This window comes from Coregonus lavaretus, assembly GCF_964263955.1.
Source record: "Coregonus lavaretus genome assembly, contig: HAP1_SCAFFOLD_2834, whole genome shotgun sequence".
Classification (NCBI taxonomy): Eukaryota; Metazoa; Chordata; class Actinopteri; order Salmoniformes; family Salmonidae; genus Coregonus; species Coregonus lavaretus.
This window is the reverse complement of record NW_028165077.1, coordinates 12533-34972: the sequence shown is the minus strand read 5'-3', so window position 1 is coordinate 34972 and position 22440 is coordinate 12533. Positions and strand designations below refer to the sequence as shown.

General features: G+C 42.1%; 1 protein-coding gene and 1 long non-coding RNA gene across 4 annotated transcripts; one reads left to right on the top strand and one right to left on the bottom strand.

Annotated features, from left to right (window-relative positions):
* The first annotated feature begins 1920 nt into the window (after positions 1 to 1920).
* LOC311116295 (uncharacterized protein) lies at positions 1921 to 11178 on the top strand. 2 transcript variants are annotated; one of them, XM_084191399.1, is made up of 3 exons: positions 1921 to 2338; positions 7714 to 7879; positions 9369 to 11178. In XM_084191399.1, exons 1-3 carry the CDS (start codon positions 2330 to 2332, stop codon positions 10910 to 10912), a joined length of 1719 nt encoding a protein of 572 aa, XP_084047525.1. In that variant the 5' UTR covers positions 1921 to 2329; the 3' UTR covers positions 10913 to 11178. The 2 variants fall into 2 exon arrangements, with proteins under 2 accessions (XP_084047525.1, XP_084047524.1); XM_084191398.1 differs by having other exon boundaries at positions 7714 to 7891.
* Positions 11179 to 17227: 6049 nt separating this feature from the next.
* Positions 17228 to 20552, bottom strand: LOC311116296. 2 transcript variants are annotated; one of them, XR_014611393.1, is made up of 3 exons: positions 20424 to 20552; positions 19979 to 20038; positions 17228 to 18302 (listed from the first exon to the last, which is right to left on the bottom strand). It is a non-coding gene; the product is annotated as an uncharacterized lncRNA (long non-coding RNA). The 2 variants fall into 2 exon arrangements; XR_014611394.1 differs by lacking the exon at positions 17228 to 18302 and adding an exon at positions 19241 to 19443.
* Positions 20553 to 22440: the final 1888 nt, after the last annotated feature.

Sequence of the window (22440 nt, the reverse complement as noted above, 5' to 3'; positions counted from 1 at the left end):
AGAGGAAGAGTTAGAGAGAGAGAGAGAGAGAGAGAGAGAGAGAGAGAGAGAGAGAGAGAGAGAGAGAGAGAGAGAGAGAGAGAGAGAGAGAGAGAGAGAGAGAGAGAGAGAGAGAGAGAGAGAGAGAGAGAGAGAGAGAGAGAGAGAGAGAGAGAGAGAGAGAGAGAGAGAGAGAGAGAGAGAGAGATCTTCTACACAGATTCTGCACAGGTGTTCCAAAAAAGGTCCAGTCGCCAGGACCACAAATACAAAATACCACCTAGACACCATTGCCCTAGAGCACACAGAAAACTATACATACCTTGGCCTAAACATCAGCGCCACAGGTAACTTCCACAAAGCTGTGAATGATCTGATAGACAAGGCAAGAAGGGCCTTCTATGCCATCAAAAGGAACATAAAATTCGACATACCAAGTAGGATCTGGCAAAAATTACTTGAATCAGTTATAGAACCCATTGCCCTTTATGGTTGTGAGGTCTGGAGTCTGCTCACCAACCAAGAATTCAAAAAATGGGGCAAACACCAAATTGAGACTGCATGCAGAATTCAGCAAAAATATCCTCCATGTACAATGTAAAACACCAAATAATGCATGCAGAGCAGAATTAGGCCGATACCTGCTAATTATCAAAATTCAGAAAAGAGCCGTTAAATTCTATAACCACCTAAAAGGAAGCGATTCCCAAACCTTCCATAACAAAGCCATCACCTACAGAGACATGAACCTGGAGAAAAGTCCCCTAAGCAAGCTGGTCCTGGGGCTCTGTTCACAAACACAAACAGACCCCACAGAGCCCCAGGACAACAACACAATTTGACCCAACCAAATCATGAGAAAACAAAAATATAATTACTTGACAAATTGGAAAGAATTAACAAAAACACAGAGCAAACTAGAATGCTATTTGGCCCTAAACAGAGAATACACAGCGGCAGAATACCTGACCACTGTGACTGACCCAAACTTAAGGAAAGCTTTGACTATGTACAGACTCAGTGAGCATAGCCTTGGTATTGAGAATGGCCGCCGTAGGCAGACCTGGCTCTCAAGAGAAGACAGGCTATGTGCATACTGCCCACAAAATGAGGTGGAAACTGAGCTGCACTTCCTAACCTCCTGCCAAATGTATGACCATATTCGAGACACAGATTTCCCTCAGATTACACAGATCCACAAAGAATTCGAAAATAAACCCAATTTTTGATGAACTCCCATATCTACTGGGTGAAATACCATAGTGTGTCATCACAGCATCAAGATTTGTGAAATGTTCCCACAAGAAAAGGGCAACTCCCAGTGAATAACTTTTGTACTTTAACCATTTGCACATCGTTACAACACTGTATATATACATAATATGACATCTGAAATGTCTTTAATCTTTTGGAATTTCTGTGAGTGTAATGTTTACTGTTTCTTTTTTTGTTTATTTCACTTTTGTTTATTATCTAATTCACTTGCTTTGGAAATGTTAACAAATGTTTCCCATGCCAATAAAGCCCCTTGAATTGAATTGAGAGAGAGAAAAGAGAGAGAGAGAAGAGAGAGAGAGAGAGAGAGAGAGAGAGAGAGAGAGAGAGAGAGAGAGAGAGAGAGAGAGAGAGAGAGAGAGAGAGAGAGAGAGAGGTTGTAAGATGGTAATTCAAAACGTAAATTCCAAAATGGGGACAAATACTGACAATTAATCAATTACAAATGACTTGACCCTCCCCTGGACAAAAAAAACAACTAAACTTTCCCCCTGACTGAAATTGAAAAAGCATGACCCTTCCCGGGGAAATACAGTAATTGCATACATTTCTGCCTGTCGCTAAAGTATAATGGATTTATACTATAGTCCAGTTGGAGGCAGTAATGCAAGATATTGGATGCCAACCACCATTAACGTCCACTGAAGAAGAAGAAGTTTACGAATTTCGTCATTGCAAATCTTTTCTGGGATGTGTGATAATTTACTTGTTTTCTGTAATATCGTATAGCTTTGGAATCGTGACATTAACTAGTTTGGAGGAAAATATGCAGGTTTCTGGACTCATACCCAGACTCTGAGAAGGGATTGTGTCACTATTAGCTTAGCAACCGTTACGATTCGTTTGGCAACCGCGTGAACCAGCATGACAACGTGAACGCGATTGTTCGACAGTCTGCTGGGTGAGGCGTTATACGTTCCTCCATTCATTGACGAATGAGATTCCTAGATCCTCCTTTCTCTAATATCTCTGCAATGAGTTCTTGAATCGAGATAGCTGTGTATTTTGCTACTGCATGACCAGTGTGAGACAGAATGTCTGATGAAGAAACGCTAAAGAAACAATAGCTTCCCCAATGGATCTGGTAAGTCTGGTTTCCTTTTAACAGTATAGGCCTGCTGTATAAAATGTCTAGGCCAAGTTGTTATCATATTTGATCCTCCACATTCCTCTGTTCCGTGTTAATGGCTGGGCAACAAAAAAAAGACTGTAAAACTTTTTGGGATTTTTTTACCTTCAGCAAGGTAACCTACTACTATATCATGTGTAGGAATCTGTGTCTAGTACTTAATGATCTCTCCTTCCTCCCAAAGTGTTCACTTGTTCACCTCCACTGATTTTAAAATCTGATTATCCATTATATGACCAGATACTCGGAAGTGGCCACAAAATACATATTCTGTGGGGTTTATCGGCGGTTGGCATCCAACGTTATGGTACATTTCGCCACCTACTGTAATGGAGTGTGGGCCAGAGACAGGGATCGAGGAACTAAATCCAATATGACAGCCCCGTTTCTCTTAAAAAATGTAAATATTTGAGAATGTATCTAACAATGTTCTACTCAGAATGCTTATCAAACTCAATTAATGTACCCCAATATCCCTCAGAGTTTGTCTCTCCCTATCATACTGCCCACACTGTTTTTTTTAATTTTATTTTATTTCACCTTTATTTAACCAGGTAAACCAGTTGAGAACAAGTTCTCATTTACAACTGCGACCTGGCCAAGATAAAGCAAAGCAGTGCGATAAAAACAACAACACAGAGTTACATATGGGGTAAAACAAAACAAAGTCAAAAAATACAACAGAAATACATATATATACAGTGTGTGCAAATTTAGCAAGTTATGGAGGTAAGGCAATAAAATAGGCTATAGTGCAAAATAATTACAATTAGTATTAACACTGGAATGATAGATGTGCAAGAGATGATGTGCAAATAGAGATACTGGGGTACAAATGAGCAAAATAAATAACAATATAGGGATAAGGTAGTTGGGCGGGCTAATTTCAGATGGGCTGTGTACAGGTGCAGTGATTGGTAAGGTGCTCTGACAACTGATGCTTAAAGTTAGTGAGGGAGATAAGTGTCTCCAGCTTCAGAGATTTTTGCAATTTGTTCCAGTCATTGGCAGCAGAGAACTGGAAGGAATTGCGGCCAAAGGAGGTGTTGGCTTTGGGGATGACCAGTGAGATATACCCGCTGGAGCGCAGACTACGGGTGGGTGTTGCTATGGTGACCAATGAGCTAAGATAAGGCGGGGATTTGCCTAGCAGTGATTTATAGATGGCCTGGAGCCAGTGGGTTTGGCAACGAATATGTAGTGAGGACCAGCCAACAAGAGCGTACAGGTCACAGTGGTGGGTATTATATGGGGCTTTGGAGACAAAACGGATGGCACTGTGATAGACTACATCCAATTTGCTGAGTAGAGTGTTGGAGGCTATTTTGTAAATGACATCGCCGAAGTCAAGGATCGGTAGGATAGTCAGTTTTACGAGGGCATGTTTGGCAGCATGAGTGAAGGAGGCTTTGTTGCGAAATAGGAAACCGATTCTAGATTTAACTTTGGATTGGAGATTCTTAATGTGAGTCTGGAAGGAGAGTTTACAGTCTAACCAGACACCTAGATATTTGTAGTTGTCAACATACTCTAGGTCAGACCCGTCAAGTGTAGTGATTCTAGTCGGGTGGGCGGGTGCAAGCAGCGTTCGGTTGAAGAGCATGCATTTAGTTTTACTAGTGTTTAAGAGCAGTTGGAGGCTACTGAAGGAGTGTTGTATGGAATTGAAGCTCGTTTGGAGGGTTATTAACACAGTGTCCAATGAAGGGCCAGATGTATACAAATTGGTGTCGTCTGCGTAGAGGTGGATCTGAGAGTCACCAGCAGCAAGAGCGACGTCATTGATATACACAGAGAAAAGAGTCGGCCCAAGAATTGAACTCTGTGGCACCCCCATAGAGACTGCCATAGGTCCAGACAACGGGCCCTCCGATTTGACACACTGAACTCTATCTGAGAAGTAGTTGGTGAACCAGGCGAGGCAGTCATTTGAGAAACCAAGGCTATTTAGTCTGCCAATAAGAATGCGGTGGTTGACAGAGTCGAAAGCCTTGGCCAGGTCAATGAAAACGGCTGCACAGTACTGTCTATTATCGATCGCGGTTATAATATCGTTTAGGACCTTGAGCGTGGCTGAAGTGCACCCATGACCAGCTCGGAAACCGGATTGCATAACGGAGAAGGTACGGTGGGATTCGAAATGGTCGGTGATCTGTTTGTTGACTTGGCTTTCAAAAACTTTTGAAGGGCAGGGCAGGATGGATATGGGTCTGTAACAGTTTGGATCTAGAGTGTCACCCCCTTTGAAGAGGGGGATGACCGCGGCAGCTTTCCAATCTCTGGGGATCTCAGACGTTACGAAAGAGAGGTTGAACAGGCTAGTAATAGGGGTTGCGACAATTTCGGCGGCTAGTTTTAGAAAGAAAGGGTCCAGATTGTCTAGCCCAGATGATTTGTAGGGGTCCAGATTTTGCAGCTCTTTTAGAACATCAGCTGTCTGGATTTGTGTGAAGGAGAAGCGGGGGGGGGGCATGGGCAAGTTGCAGCGGAGGGTGCAGAGCTGGTGGCCGGGGTAGTGGTAGCCAGGTGGAAAACATGGCCAGCCGTAGCAAAATGCTTGTTGAAATTCTCGATTATTGTAGATTTATCGGTGGTGATAGTGTTTCCTAGCCTCAGTGCAGTGGGCAGTTGGGAGGAAGTGCTCTTATTTTCCATGGACTTTACAGTGTCCCAAAACTTTTTGGAGTTAGTGCTACAGGATGCAAATTTCTGTTTGAAAAAGTTAGCCTTTGCTTTCCTAACTGCTTGTGTATATTGGTTCCTAACTTCCCTGAAAAGTTGCATATCGCGGGGGCTATTTGATGCTAATGCAGTACGCCACAGGATGTTTTTGTGCTGGTCAAGGGCAGTCAAGTCTGAGGAGAACCAGGGGCTATATCTGTTCTTAGTTCTGTATTTTTTGAATGGGGCATGTCTATTTAAGATTGAGAGGAAATTACTTTTAAAGAACAACCAGGCATCCTCTACTGACGGAATGAGATCTATATCCATCCAGGATACCTGGGCAAGGTTAATTAGGAAGGCCTGCTCGCTGAAGTGTTTTTGGGAGCGTTTGACAGTGATGAGGGGTGGTCGTTTGACCGCGGACCCGTTACGGACGCAGGCAATAAGGCAGTGATCGCTGAGATCCTGGTTGAAGACAGCGGAGGTGTATTTAGAGGGTAAGTTAGTCAGGATGATATCTATGAGGGTACCCATGTTTACGGATTTAGGGTTGTACCTGGTAGGTTCGTTGATAATTTGTGTGAGATTGAGGGCACTGTATCAGCACATGCTCCACTTTCTCTGTTTCCTGGCATTAATCACACCTTCCTGGTGGATGCTTTCCTATATAATAATAATATGCCATTTAGCAGACGCTTTTATCCAAAGCGACTTACAGTCATGCAGGCATACATTTTTTGTGTATGGGTGGTCCCGGGGATCGAACCCACTACCTTGGCGTTACAAGCACCGTGCTCTACCAGCTGAGCTACAGAGGACCACATTTAATGACTTATTCAGCTGGCTGTGTCCCACCCTTAGCCTTGTAAGGATGGCCTCCTCTCTTCTGTCCATTCCTACCATCCTCCCCTACTTTACTCTGTACCTGGAATAGGGGCGGCAGGTAGCCTAGTGGTTTAGAGCGTTGGGCCAGTAACCCGAGCCGACTAGGTGAAAAATCTGTCAATGTGCCTTTGAACAACTTAACCCTAATTGCTCCTGTAAGTCACTCTAGATAACATTGCCTGCTAAATGACTAAAATGTAAACAATGAATAGATGCCTGCCCTTAGTGTCACTCTTTCACTGTTCCTGCACCACCAATCAATCAATCAATCAATTTTATTTTATATAGCCCTTCTTACATCAGCTAATATCTCGAAGTGCTGTACAGAAACCCAGCCTAAAACCCCAAACAGCTAGTAATGCAGGTGTAGAAGCACGGTGGCTAGGAAAAACTCCCTAGAAAGGCAAAACCTAGGAAGAAACCTAGAGAGGAACCAGGCTATGAGGGGTGGCCAGTCCTCTTCTGGCTGTGCCGGGTGGAGATTATAACAGAACCATGCCAAGATGTTCAAAAATGTTCATAAGTGACAAGCATGGTCAAATAATAATCAGGAATAAATCTCAGTTGGCTTTTCATAGCCGATCATTAGAGTTTAAAACAGCAGGTCTGGGACAGGTAGGGGTTCCATAACCGCAGGCAGAACAGTTTAAACTGGAATAGCAGCAAGGCCAGGCGGACTGGGGATAGCAAGGAGTCACCACGGCCGGTAGTCCCGACGTATGGTCCTAGGGCTCAGGTCTCTCAGTTGGCTTTTCATAGCCGATCATTTAGAGTTGAAAACAGCAGGTCTGGGACAGGTAGGGGTTTCGTAGCCGCAGGCAGAACAGTTGAAACTGGAATAGCAGCAAGGCCAGGCGGACTGGGGGCAGCAGGGTGTCATCATGCCCGGTAGTCCTGACGTATGGTCCTAGGGCTCAGGTTCTCAGAGAGAAAGAGAGAACGAGAGAATTAGAGAGAGCATACTTAAATTCACACAGGACACTGGATAAGACAGGAGAAGTACTCCAGGTATAACCAACTAACCCCAGCCCCCCGACACATAAACTACTGCAGCATAACCACTGCCCATATCATTCCCTTAGCCTCTGCTTTGCTCATTGGCACTTCCACCTCCTGTGTCCTAAGGGCCTGTTTAGCTAGCACATCTACTTCCTCATTCCCTTCCACCCCCACATGGGCCGGGACCTAAGCAAAGCTTATATGGACACCCATCTGTCTCACCCAGGCATGAATTTGAATTCCCTCATATAGCAGGCCTTGCCTGCTATGTGAGCTAAATGATTGCAGACTTATCAACACAGCACATGAGTCAGAACATATAACTACTCTGTTTGGCTTGACTTCCTCCACCCACAGCAAGGCCAACAGTACGGCCATCAGCTCTGCCATGTACACAGCCAAGTGGTCTGTAATACGTCTCCTGACAGCCACCCCCACTTTCCTGTTCAACAAAGTTTCCAGCATGTCACGTGACCTACTTTTATCAGTACACTCGTAACAACCTAATCATTACGAAACGTATATTTGATCAAATAAGCCACATGTCGCCTCTTCCTGTTTTGAAAGGAAATGACTGGTATAAGAAATATGGTGGAAACTCTGACTAGCCCATGCCTCCACCAACCCAATGCTATTAGATTTGTGGGAAGTAGTGAATGATTGAACATTTCAGGAAGAATTAGATATTCTAGGGATGCACCCAAATCAGTCAGAGGTGTAGACTAAATTAATCAAATGTTTGGTTTAATGATAAACTGTTTAATATTTATTGTGGCCAACAGGACAAAGCTAGCCCGTTCCCCTCCACCCTCCAGGAGTCCCCAGGTCAAACGCCTCCCGGTACCGCTTTACTGCTGGGTCTGGTCGACTGCAGGAAAACACCGGGGCAGAGTGGAGCTGAGAGAGGAGGAGGAGAAGAGAAGGAAGATGGAGATTTGATTTCATTAAGTAAGAACCATGGTGTGTAGATTACACTACAGTCTGCTTCTGTAACAATAGTGGAGGTGCATAAAGATGGCGGCCCGCATGTACTTACCACAAATTCCTCGTTTTGCTAAGTTCACTGTTTTGTACATTGCTCTCCTTTACTGTTTTTTTTGTATGGTCATTAGCACAGTAAACATGATCCCAATTTTTGCTTCAAGACGCCGGCAATTTGAAAAACTGAAAAAGTAGATTGTGTTGATTTATTGGAACATTGAACAATGTCGCGCACCGTAGTTTCAAAACTCAATGGAGAGTGCTAAAACAATGACTTAATGTCATAAGTCTGCCATCTTTATGCACTTTAGTCATTAATTGATTAATTATATATTAATGAGAATCTGGGTAGTTCCACCCATTTTTAAAAGTGTAATAAAAAAAAGAATTCACCTAATTATCATTTGGTCATGAATAGCACATGTTCAACTTCATAAACATGTTTTCCAATCTCAAGACATTGAATAAAACTATTACTATACTAAGTGCTATGTGCCAAATAAAGTGACATGGTTGAACGTAACAGGGGACTGCTGAAAACAACAAAGCCAGTGCATTACATGGGTGAAATAGTCCTTTAAATCAGCCATAAAACCGCTTGTGACAGAGGGAATGGAAGGTTGTTTTGAATGCAATCTTCCAAAAATGTTTTACTTGTTAAAACATTTCTAGCATGTCTATGTATGGGTGAAGGGGTTTACTTGCAAAGTTTTCCACCACAAAACAGAATAAAATTGACAAAGATTAGGACTAGCTCACCTGCTTTTACTCTATGATTTGACTATTAGATGTTCAATGTTTCTTTTGCAAACATATTTTTTAAGGAATAGTTTCAACATATTAAAATTAGAGTTCAGTTCATGTAACGGGGTTGACCTTAAAGTGAGGGACAGACGTAAATTAATTACTAATCACATTCATAATAATCTTCAGAAATGACTTTGTCAAAGAAACAAAATAACTAGTGCTTTACAATGAGTATGTTTACATGCACACTCATAATTGGACATTAAACTAGTTATGGCAGTAGGCTGAGTATGGCATTAGTCATGTAAACACCTTACTCTGCTTATCTTAATTGGCTTAAGGTGACAATCGAAGCAACGCTGTTAAAAACACCTGGTTTTCTGAGCAATCTTTCGAATTATTAGGACACATAAACGCCTTAATCAGATTGAGGCATATTTAATCTGTGCATGTTCAGCACGAGCAGCACTAGCGTCCTTATTTTGTGCGAGTGCAGTGAGTTCAGGAAAAACTGAAAGTATGCATCTTAGAAATAGTTTTCACACACAAACTTTGTATGTCCGAAATTGGAATCAAATATGCTTATCAAAAATAACATGGTCGCTGTGATAGTTTGTCTATTTTGATTGGCAATTTTCAGCATTTATCAAAGTCCCATCAGGTAGCCTGATTTCAGATGTCCATGCTATTAATTATCTTTGTTTCACAGGGGACAGCCCTAACTGTTGCTCTCTCAGTGGGAAGGGCTTATCATCTGGAGAGGCTCAACAACAACACGATTCTGACAAGACGTCTCTCCAGAAGAGTCACTCCAGATCAGAACGTCTCACTAAACACAAGCAGAGACTTATAGGGAAGAAACCTCACCACCGCTGCTCTGGCTGTGGGAAGAGTTTTTCTAAACAGACGGAATTGATGATTCACGAGCGGATTCACACAGGAGAGAAGCCTTATAGCTGTGATCAGTGTGGGAAGAGCTTCAATTATTCAGGAGCCCTGACTGTACACCAGCGCATACACACAGGAGAGAAGCCTTATAGCTGTGATCAGTGTGGGAAGAGCTTCAATCAATCAGGAGACCTGACTACACACCAACGCATACACACAGGAGAGAAGCCTTATAGCTGTGATCAGTGTGGGAAGAGCTTCAATCAATCAGGAGCCCTGATTACACACCAGCGCATACACACAGGAGAGAAGCCTTATAGCTGTGATCAGTGTGGGAAGAGCTTCAATCATTCAGGAACCCTGACTAAACACCAGCGCATACACACAGGAGAGAAGCCTTATAGCTGTGATCAGTGTGGGAAGAGCTTCAGTCAATCAGGAGACCTGACTCTACACCAGCGCATACACACAGGAGAGAAGCCTTATAGCTGTGATCAGTGTGGGAAGAGCTTCAATCATTCAGGAACCCTGACTAAACACCAGCGCATACACACAGGAGAGAAGCCTTATAGCTGTGATCAGTGTGGGAAGAGCTTCAGTCAATCAGGAGCCCTGATTACACACCAGCGCATACACACAGGAGAGAAGCCTTATAGCTGTGATCAGTGTGGGAAGAGCTTCAATCATTCAGGAACCCTGACTCTACACCAGCGCATACACACAGGAGAGAAGCCTTATAGCTGTGATCAGTGTGGGAAGAGCTTCAATCATCTAGGAGCCCTGACTACACACCAACGCATACACACAGGAGAGAAGCCTTATAGCTGTGATCAGTGTGGGAAGAGCTTCAACGAATCAGGAGCCCTGACTACACACCAACGCATACACACAGGAGAGAAGCCTTATAGCTGTGATCAGTGTGGGAAGAGCTTCAACGAATCAGGAGCCCTGACTACACACCAACGCATACACACAGGAGAGAAGCCTTATAGCTGTGATCAGTGTGGGAAGAGCTTCAATCAATCAGCACACCTGACTATACACCAGCGCATACACACAGGAGAGAAGCCTTATAGCTGTGATCAGTGTGGGAAGAGCTTCAATCATTCAGGATCCCTGACTGCACACCAACGCATACACACAGGAGAGAAGCCTTATAGCTGTGATCAGTGTGGGAAGAGATTCAATCATTCAGGATCCCTGACTGCACACCAACGCATACACACAGGAGAGAAGCCTTATAGTTGTGATCAGTGTGGGAAGAGTTTCAATCATTCATTATCCCTGACTAGACACCATCGCATACACACAGGAGAGAAGCCTTATAGCTGTGATCAGTGTGGGAAGAGCTTCAATCATTCATGATCCCTGACTGCACACCATCGCATACACACAGGAGAGAAGCCTTATAGCTGTGATCAGTGTGGGAAGAGTTTCAGGAATTCAGGACACCTGACAACACACCAGCTCACACACACTGGAGAGAAACCTTACTCCTGTCTATGTGGAAAGAGCTTTGCTCATTCAGGGTCATTGAAAACACACCAGAAAGCACAAACATGTTTTCTTTCATCTCCTTCTTCTCCGGCAACAGTTCCTGATCCCTAAATAAAGTTTCAATAGAAAACATCTTGTAAAGAGTCATCCATCTCCCATTCTCTAACAGTTTACTATGTCTGATTACCACGGTAACCTGTGTAGCATAATATGAAGCTCTGGATCGATATGTGTCAAGCGTCTAGGAGTAGGAGTGCTATGTGTGTTGTGGGGTGGGGGTATTCAGGGCTGTATCTTATTTCATTAACTCCTATTATCCATTAAATAATTGTATAATGTAGAATAATGTTTCAACAATACTAGGTGTGTATTCATGTATTCAATAGATCAATAAATTAAATATATTATCTGCTCAACAACGTCAACGTTTTTTAAAACTTTAATAATAATCAACAAAATTTAAGGACCATAGGCCTCTTGTATAATTAGTTTGCTCCTAAAAGATGTTCACATATTTATTGTAAATCCCTTCACCAGGTTTTAGTGTAGCTGATGGGACATATAGAAATACAGAAGCCATAGGCCTATTAGTGTGGTCAAATGATGTTGTTGCATTTATTTTAACGTATTTTAATTGGGATTTCTTTCAGCTTTCCTTATTGTATATTAACAGAGAAACACGTGTCTTACAGTGCTACACATCTGTTATAATAAGTACTTTTTCCTGCTTAATTGAAGTATCAGTTGTAGTTTTTCACCAGTTATAAAGTGTGTTTGTTGTCTATCTTTATGTTTCTAAGGCTGAAGGGAGGGAGATGCAACAACAGCCTTGAGAACATCTGGACTAATATAGAACTCTGTTCCAAGTTGCTGTCAGGTAAAAGTAGACGATAGCAGACAACAGGATTCTTAGTGAAAGGGTTGATGTTGAACGTTTTGTTGACTTTACTCGACTTTTATAGATCAGGAAAAATTTTATCCAGGAACTTTCTGAAGTCAGTTAAATGAGATGTGAGACGTTATGTTGTCATAATGTAATTGAGCTTGGATATTTAAATAGATGTTTGATTGCTCTGGTCTAGGGGTGCATCAGTTGCAGCCTTGAGACTGGAATTCTCTCCCAGCAACTCCCTAATCCTTATCTGAACACTGTGACAACATAGTAACTGTACTGTAGCCTACACATTTCTTGTCTTAGGAAGAAACGCTGAAGAAACAATAGCTTCCACGATGGATCCGGTGTGTCTGGTTTCCTTTTAACAGTATAGGTCTGCTGTGCTGTATAAAATGTCTAGGCCTAGTTTTCATCATTTTTGCTCCTCCACATTTCTTTGTTCGGTTCAAATGGCTGGACAAAAAACATGACGGTAAAACTTGTTGGGATTATCCATTATATGACCAGATACTCAAGTGGCCACCCTAACAATGAAAATAGATCATCTTCTGTGGGGTTTATCGGCGGTTGTCATCCAACGTTATGGTGCATGAGGCCACCTACTGTACTGGAGTATTGGGCAGCAACAGCGATCGAGGAACTAAATCCTATCAGCCAGCCCCGTTTCTCTTAAAAAATATAACTATTTGCGACTGTATCTAACGATGTTCTACTCAGTATGCTTATTAAAGTCAATTCATTCTCACGCGCTGGAGAGAAACCTTACTTCTGTATTCGCTCATTCAGGGTCACTGAAAAAACACCAGAAAGCACACACGTGTCGTTTAAATGGCCAAATGTCCTCATGGAAAATGTCATAGTGAAGCCTTTGTGTGTAGAGGGGGATGTTGAGGTGGGTGGGGGGTATTCAGGCTGTATCTTATTTAATTAACTCATTGCTTGTCCATATATGTATATATTCCTAAATCCCATTCCTTACTAGTTTCGTGTGTATTGGGTATATGTTGTGAAATTGTTCGATATTACTTGTTAGATATTACTGCACTGTCGGAGCTAGAAGCACAAGCATTTCGCTACACCCGCTATAACATCTGCTAAACACGTGTATGTGACAAATAAAATGTGATTTATTATCCATTAAATAATTGTATAATGTAGAGTAATGTTTCAACAATACTAGGTGTGTGTTAATGTATTCAATAGATCAATAAATGAATCCATTATCTGCTCAACAACATCTGCTTCTAATTTTATTTATATGTTGTTTTTTATATGGACCAGAGGCCTCTTCTAGAATACATTTGCTCAAAAAAGATCTAGACATATTTATTGTAAACCCCTTTACCAGGTTTTAATGCAGCTGATGGGACATACAGAAGAATGCAGCTTTAGGAATTGTAGTTGTGGTTCTCATCCTCTGTCTCTCTGGCTTCATGTGGTTCAGGTGAGCATCTTTCTAAGATTTATCTTTCACTTTATCATTATGATTTGTTACTAACTTGATTGTTTTTCTATGATTCATTCATTATTTATTCATTTTTAACATGAAGAAAGACTCCAAATCTGACACAAGGGACACAGCAGGGAATGGACAGGTGAGTTGAGGTCAAAAAGTATTTGTTTTATTTCAGAACTTTTTATCAGTGCTCGATTAATCTTGCCTGACACAATGGAACCAATGGAATAGTCCCAAGGTATGCTTCTATTGTCTGTCGTTTCTCCTCTCCAGGGAGACTCAGTCCAGTGTATGACAATGTCTCAGGCATGTCCATGGCCCCTAATGCAGCACAGACGGGCAGGGTGAAGTTCACTATGCCAATGTCCACCTCTCTTGCTCCAATAACCAGGAAGTGCCTCTGTACTCCACTGTCCAACTGCCTCAACCCCAGAAAGAGGATGAGGATGTCCAGTATGATGCTATGAAATTCAACTGCCCCAGGGCTGCCACTCGGTGAGCAAGTCCAGCCATTACAACATCTCAGAGAATTTTAAAATGAAATGGTACTTGTGCTTGACAATTAGGAATGCATACAACACTTGTATGTTAAGCAGACCAGCAGTTGTTTGGTTTAAATGTATTAACATCTACATGATGACTTAAAATGAGACCCCAGAAGTGAAGATTGATGATGACATGTTGCGTCTCCTTTCATAACAGACCTCAGGCACAAGAAGCTGAGGAGGACCCCTCTGTGCTCTATAGCACAGTCAACAAACCCAGAACCAAGAAGACTACAACCAGACCTGAATAGAAGATGATCTTGTTTGCATCCCAAATGGTACCTTGTTCCCTCTAGTGCATTATGTAGGGAATAGGGTTCCATTATGGATGCACTCTGAACACCAGAAGACCTGAACATAAGATGACTCTGCCTGGGATTCAGTCAAAGTTGCATTATGGTGCGGTGTTGAATTTTAAAGGAAATAACACTTAAGCTGGCATTCGCAGCATTTACCGTGAATGTGATTGTAATCAGGGAAATTGTCTTTAAAAGCTGTGTTGTCGGCAGCATAGAAGTAAAAGTCTTTATATTTTTATTCTTACTTTTTATTATTACCACTAATATAATATATTTAATAAAATATTAATATAATATACTATAGTATATAGGGTTTAATATAGTATACTATAGGGTTTAATATAGTTTACTATAGGGTCTAATATTTTTTTAATACATTTTTTTAGTCATTTAGCAGATGCTCTTATCCAGAACAACTTACAGTTAGTGAGTGCATACGTTTTTATTCATACTGGTCCGCCGTGGGAATCGAACCCACAACCCTGGCGTTGCAAGCGTCATGCTCTACCAACTGAACTACATGGGACCATACTATAGGGTTTAATATACAGTGGGGAAAAAAGTACTTATTATCCACCATAATTTGCAAATAAATTCATAAAAGTTCCTACAATGTGATTTTCTGGATTTTTTTTCTCAATTTGTCTGTCATAGTTGACGTGTACCTATGATGAAAATTACAGGCCTCTCTCATCTTTTTAAGTGGGAGAACTTGCACAATTGGTGGCTGACTAAATACTATTTTTTCCCCACTGTACACTGCTCAAAAAAATAAAGGGAACACTAAAATAACACATCCTAGATCTGAATGAATGAAATAATCTTATTAAATACTTTTTTCTTTACATAGTTGAATGTGCTGACAACAAAATCACACAAAAATTATCAATGGAAATCAAATTTATCAACCCATGGAGGTCTGGATTTGGAGTCACCCTCAAAATTAAAGTGGAAAACCACACTACAGGCTGATCCAACTTTGATGTAATGTCCTTAAAACAAGTCAAAATGAGGCTCAGTAGTGTGTGTGGCCTCCACGTGCCTGTATGACCTCCCTACAACGCCTGGGCATGCTCCTGATGAGGTGGCGGATGGTCTCCTGAGGGATCTCCTCCCAGACCTGGACTAAAGCATCCGCCAACTCCTGGACAGTCTGTGGTGCAACGTGGCGTTGGTGGATGGAGCGAGACATGATGTTCCAGATGTGCTCAATTGGATTCAGGTCTGGGGAATGGGCGGGCCAGTCCATAGCATCAATGCCTTCCTCTTGCAGGAACTGCTGACACACTCCAGCCAAATGAGGTCTAGCATTGTCTTGCATTAGGAGGAACCCAGGGCCAACCGCACCAGCATATGGTCTCACAAGGGGTCTGAGGATCTCATCTCGGTACCTAATGGCAGTCAGGCTACCTCTGGCGAGCACATGGAGGGCTGTGCGGCCCCCCAAAGAAATGCCACCCCACACCATGACTGACCCACCGCCAAACCGGTCATGCTGGAGGATGTTGCAGGTAGCAGAACGTTCTCCACGGCGTCTCCAGACTCTGTCACGTCTGTCACGTGCTCAGTGTGAACCTGCTTTCATCTGTGAAGAGCACAGGGCGCCAGTGGCGAATTTGCCAATCTTGGTGTTCTCTGGCAAATGCCAAACGTCCTGCACGGTGTTGGGCTGTAAGCACAACCCCCACCTGTGGACGTCGGGCCCTCTTACCACCCTCATGGAGTCTGTTTCTGACCGTTTAGCAGACACATGCACATTTGTGGCCTGCTGGAGGTGATTTTGCAGGGCTCTGGCAGTGCTCCTCCTGCTCCTCCTTGCACAAAGGCGGAGGTAGCAGTCCTGCTGCTGGGTTGTTGCCCTCCTACGGCCTCCTCCACGTCTCCTGATGTACTGGCCTGTCTCCTGGTAGCGCCTCCTCTACGCTGACAGACACAGCAAACCTTCTTGCCACAGCTCGCATTGATGTGCCATCCTGGATGAGCTGCACTACCTGAGCCACTTGTGTGGGTTGTAGACTCCGTCTCATGCTACCACTAGAGTGAAAGCACCGCCAGCATTCAAACGTGACCAAAACATCAGCCAGGAAGCATAGGAACTGAGAAGTGGTCTGTGGTCACCACCTGCAAAACCAGTCCTTTATTGGGGGTGTCTTGCTAATTGCCTATAATTTCCACCTGTTGTCTATTCCATTTGCACAACAGCATGTGAAATGTATTGTCAATCAGTGTTGCTTCCTAAGTGGACAGTTTGATTTCACAGAAGTGTGATTGACTTGGAGTTACATTGTGTTGTTTAAGTGTTCCCTTTATTTTTTTGAGCAGTGTATTTTACTATAGGGTCTACAGTAAGGTTTAATATAGTATACCATAGGGTCTACTATAGGGTTTAATATAGTATACTATAGAGCTTGGAACATTTCTACATGGGTTGCAGGCTCATGGCTTGAGACTGAGCTGTGGCTAAAAGCTTTGCTTTGTATATCTGAAAGGGGACAAGATAATATACCAAACTGGTCATTGCGCTGGTTGTTTTTTAGCTCTGTGTGTGTTTTAGCAAGAGGAAACTGTTGCCCATAATGTTGTAGAGTGTGATGGGTCATGGCAAAACAAACTGGCAAATAATTTCTGTAACTTCATTAATGTACAAGACTATAAACCCACACTTTTGTTCACGTCAGACATGATTCAGACTTGAGAACTTAACATCGACTTAAGTCCCAAAGTATTGCCTAATGTCCATGTTTTATTGACTTGTCCATGTTAAGTCTACAAATATCAAGTCTGAATCTGGCCTTCATACACATCTAGCAATTAACATAGAAATTGTTTAGATTTTTTGCAAAATGCAATATTTATCATGAGAATGATTTTGGGTGAAACTATCCCTTTTTAAACCAAAGTATATGCTGGGCTTGATTTCACTAAGTGCGTGTCGTCTCTTGTCGATGCTGGTAATTATTGCTGTCAAACAAAGGAGTCCGCTCATACTGAACCTTGATCATAAGTTTTATTTATATCACAAGATGTCAGCATAAGTTTACAGACCCTGCAGGGCTGGAGAACAGTGTCCAAAGATAATCTGTCTGTTCTAACCCCCTCTGCCTCCAGCCTATACTTATAAAGAATGCAAAAATATGGGTTGCTCCCTCTGCTGTCCAATCACCTGTCTCCCCTGGGGCGTCACCCTACAAATGGTTATATTTGAACTAAGATAAACATCCCCCCCCAGGTTCCCCTAGAATAGTCATAATCTTAATACACTACATACGCTCCATGTATTAAATAACACAATATAATCAGCTTTATTTAATGAGGCCTAACAATAAATGTGCACAGTGATTTAAACATCACGTCCATTCACCAGACTAGAATAGACCTACACATAGTCTGTCTGAAATGGCATCCTACTCTCTATATAATGTTGGTTGACATTTGGGATGCAGCTATCTTCTCTAACAGTTAGAAGCCAAACAAATGATACCAGGAACTCCAAATGTCATCGTGTCACTCTTGTGGATTGCCGACGCAATGAAGTCACACAAATCATAATCGACATAGTCATGCGTCGTGACAATTTCTTTTGACGGTTGAAGTGTTGTCGTGAAGTGTGCGTGGCAACACTACACTCTTTCAAAAAAATGGTGCTATCTAGAACCTTAAAGGGTTCTTCGGCTTTCTCCATAGAAGAAACCTTTGAAGAACCCCTTTCGGTTCCAGGTAGAACCTCTTGGGTTCCATGTATAACCCAAAAGGGTTCTCCTATGGGGACTGCCGAAGAACCCTTTTTTTCTAAGAGTGTACCCTGCATGTGTCACAGGTGTAACGAAGGTCATATAATGAGTGACATCATCCTCGCCCCCTCCATGGCGGCTACACTGTCCTTCCTGGCAACGGCTCACAGTTCTGAGCACGGTCGCTAGGCGACGGTCCAGGGCAGAGAGGTGCAGCTCAGAGAGGGGCCACGGAGAATAGAGGATCGTGGAAAAGAGAATCCCTCATGACGTCACAGAGACTGTAGCAGGGAGAGGAGACGTAGACACGCAGGAGGGTGGAGCGATGAATCCTAGAGGGAGAAAGAGAGCGAGAGAGAAATGGAGTGGAAGTTGAGAAAGAAGAGGAATAAATTATATTTTACATTTATCATGTTCTTTCCTCTAGCTGCTATACATATGAGTATATATATTCATTATAACACAACTTAATCATGCACCCAGTGGTGACCCGTCATTCAGGGCAGGTGGGGCAGAGCCTGTTTTGAGCCCCACATTTTTAACCCCCCACTCAAAAAATAAACGTAAATATAATTTTTTTTGGGGGGGGGGGGGCTAGCCTGTTTTACATGTTATTTTGGCATTAATACGTGTTAAATATCAGTTTGCAAACAATGTAAAATATATAATTGAGTTAATAAAGCTGCATACTAACATGGTCTCTTTTTTGTTTTCTTAAGTAAGGCAGTGCAGAAAATACGGAGCGTTGCGCCGTGATTGGCTCAGTGTTCTGTCACTCATGGGGACACTACATCACCGCCAAGTCTAAGCATAGACCTCAAATTCAAGCCCCTTGGGTGCTGCCATAGAGTTACATTAGAAGTGCCCATCCAAGAACGCTCAAGGTCATTGGCCACAGATAAAATGACGTCAAAACACGTTATATCTACAGTGGCTTTGATTGGACTGATCATGTCAACATCATACTTTCAAAATCTTAGCTAGCAGTCATCATCATGAATCAAGTCGACAATCTACTGGCAAATCCTCCTTAATCCTTGTCATAGAAAGAGAAATAATGAAGAGAAATTATAGATAAAACGTATCGGTGCTCATCGGCCATTGGACATAAACATTACACAAGTTGGAAGGAATCAGTGGCTAACTGCAAGCATTGCAAAGCAATCACTAGCCTGCTATTCAGTGGAGTGGCTGTGTGGTCCCAAGTCTAAGATTAGAAACATTCAACGTATCGGTGCTCATCGGCCATTGGACATAAACATTACACAAGTTGGAAGGAATCAGTGGCTAACTGCAAGCATTGCAAAGCAATCACTAGCCTGCTATTCAGTGGAGTGGCTGTGTGGTCCCAAGTCTAAGATTAGAAACATTCAACATTGGCCATGCTGTCAATTAAGCATGATTTGTGTCGCGCTCAAAACAACTGTTAACTCGGAACTGCAAAATCCCACGAAGGACCGCCGCGCCACCTTCCTGTTCAAGTGAGCAAAACACAACAAGGCGAGTCCAAAAATGTATTCTATGCTGCTGCATAAATGATGTAATATGCCAGGGAGATATGTATGCTGTAGCTAAGAAAGTAATACTAAGTGTATGTTGTGCAGTAAGCTGTTAGTAGCACGTGTCTCACCCTAATAATTTGGTCTATTTTCACCTACTGATCTGACTTGGCGTGCCCATGTAGCCTATAACCTGTTTTTGGGAAATGTTATCAAATATTGTAAGAGCTTTCATTGTTTTTTTTAAAGGCAGAAAATGAGGCTGAATGAACTGTTATCGCTGCCAGACAAGGCTCCGTGATAGCCAGGTGTAGCAGTAGTAAGGTGTTGGGACTCTGCTGTTGGGACAGCTTTATGCAGGCCCTAACAGTTTGTGGGCACCGTTTGTCACAGGTATAGTGCAATTAATGTATTGTTTAGTGTTGTGGCTTTGCTGACATGCATCCCACTTTGTTATTTATTTTGACCCCCTCAAGATTTACATGTCACTGCATGCACCCATGTTTTACCTGCAGCACTGCTCCAGAGGTGTCAGGATAGAGGGTTCATCTTTAGAGTGGCCTCCAAACCTGTAGTCCGCACACAGACAGTGTCAATGCTAACGTTAGTTAGCTAGCATTCGAGGGCTGACTGTTCTCATATATTTGTGTAGTGTAAAAGTAAAATATTGGTAATTGGTGTAGTCTTACTACTGCAGTAGGCTACTGCTTGTCCATGTGGTAGCTAGCAGCAATACATCCAGACGAGAGAAACGTGAAAGCATCCAGGCAGCAGAGATGAGCTTGTCATTAGCTAGCTAACGTTAGCTATATTGTAGCTATAAAGCATTATGTTTACTGTTATTTTGAAATAACAACGTTATTTTATTGTATACAAGTTATATACATAGACAGAAGGGGGTTAGTTATACATACAGTATATTTGGCTGTAGCTTATTTTAGAAGAAAGACTTACGTTTATTTTTGACCGTAGAATTACTTATTAATAAACGGATGCACCCGTTGTAAAGACTTGTATAAATAGCTCGTTGTCCTATCTGTACTGGTAGTGTACAGCAGCTGCCATTATAGCAGCAGCGAATTACCGGAACCAGTCATTCCCAGACACCCCCTCAGGAGAAATAGGCCTGTTGAGATACTCTCTCTTTGTGAATGTGTTCCAAATGGTTGTCAGGTTAAAGTAGACGATAGCAGACAACAGGATTCTTAGTGAAAGGGGGTGTTGTTGAACGTTTTCTTGACATTACTCGACTTTTATAGATCACGTAAAATGTTATCCAGGAACTTTCTGAAGTAAGATTAGGCTACATGAGACGTTTATTTGTCCTAACTTAATTCAGTTTTGATGTTTGATTGCTCTAGTCTAGGGGCGCATCCGTTGCAGCCTTGAGAATGTCATTTTCTCTCGGCAACTACCTAGTCATTATCTGAACACTACAACAAAGTAGTCTAACTGTACTGTAGCCTACAACATTTAATGTCATACAAAGAAACAGTAGCTCCCACAATGGATCGGGTAAGTCTGGTTTTAACAGTATAGGCCTGCTGTATTGTATAAAATGTCTAGGTCTAGTTTTCATCAAATTTGATCCTCCACATTCCTGTGTTCGGTTTAAACGGCTGCACACAAAAAATTACGGTTGTTGGGATTTTTTTTCCTTCAACAAAGTAGCCTACTACTATATCATATTTAGGAATCTGTGACTCTGACCTTATTATCTCTCCTTTCTCCCAAAGTGTTCACATTCCTTCACTGATTTCGAACACATTATCCATTATTTGACCAGATACTCAAGTGGCCGCTCTAACGAAGAAAATAAATGTCTTCAAAAATGGAATGGGGAAGAGGCAAGATGAGCCGATGAGAGGGCAGATAATCGGGTTTCCACTAGTTACCACAGCCACGAATATATAGTATTTGTATTTATTTAGTGTTAGGCATGAAGTTAGAAGTTTGGTTAAGGTTATGGTTATAATCTAATTTTAGTAAAATTGATTGTAGTAATGGGCGTGGTTTATACCTTTGTTTGTGGTAACTAGTGACGACCAGGCACTACTCCCAGATAAGTGTTTTTTCCCCCTCAAAGTTGCCAGGATGTCAGGTGTCCTACTTTTACCAATACACTCCTAACAACCTAATCGTTACGAAATTTATGTTCGATCAAATAAGGCATAAACCAGATTTTGGGCCCAGTTATCCCTCTCGCTTTGCCTCTTAGTCGCTGTTTGAAAGGAAATGACTGGTATAAGAAATATGGTGGAAACTAGCCCATGCCTCCACCAATCCAATGCTCTTAGATTTGTGGGTTGTAGTGAACAATTGAACATTTCAGGAAAAATTAGATATTCGAGGGATACACCCAAATCAGAGGTTTAGACTGAATTAATAAAATATTTGGTTTAGTGTTAATCTATGTAGAATACTTCTTGCCGCCAACAGGACAAATCTAGCCCGTCCCCCTCCACTCTCCCGGAGACCCCAGGTCGACCGCCTCCCGGTACTTTACTGCTGTGTCTGGTCGACTGCAGGAAAACACCGGGGCAGAGTGGAACTGAGAGAGGAGAAGGAGAAGAGGAACATGGAGATTTGATTTCATTAAGTAAGAACCATGGTGTATGGATTAGACTACAGTCTGCTTCTGTAACAATTCATTGATTCATTATATATTGATGAAAATATCTGGTCATTCCACCCAATTTTGAGAAGTGTAACGTGGTAAAAAAGAAGAAAGATTTCACTTCATTTTAACATTCTGTCATAAAGAGCACATGTTCAACTAAATAAAAAAGCATTTTGCAAAAAAATTTTGGGATCAGTTTAAAACAAGTGTTCAGTTCATGTAACAGGGTTGACCTTAACATGAGGGGACAGGCGTAAATTAATAACTAATCACATGAAATAAATAATGTTTAGAAATGACTTTCAAAGTAACCAAATAACTAGGGCTTTACATGCACACTAATAATAATTT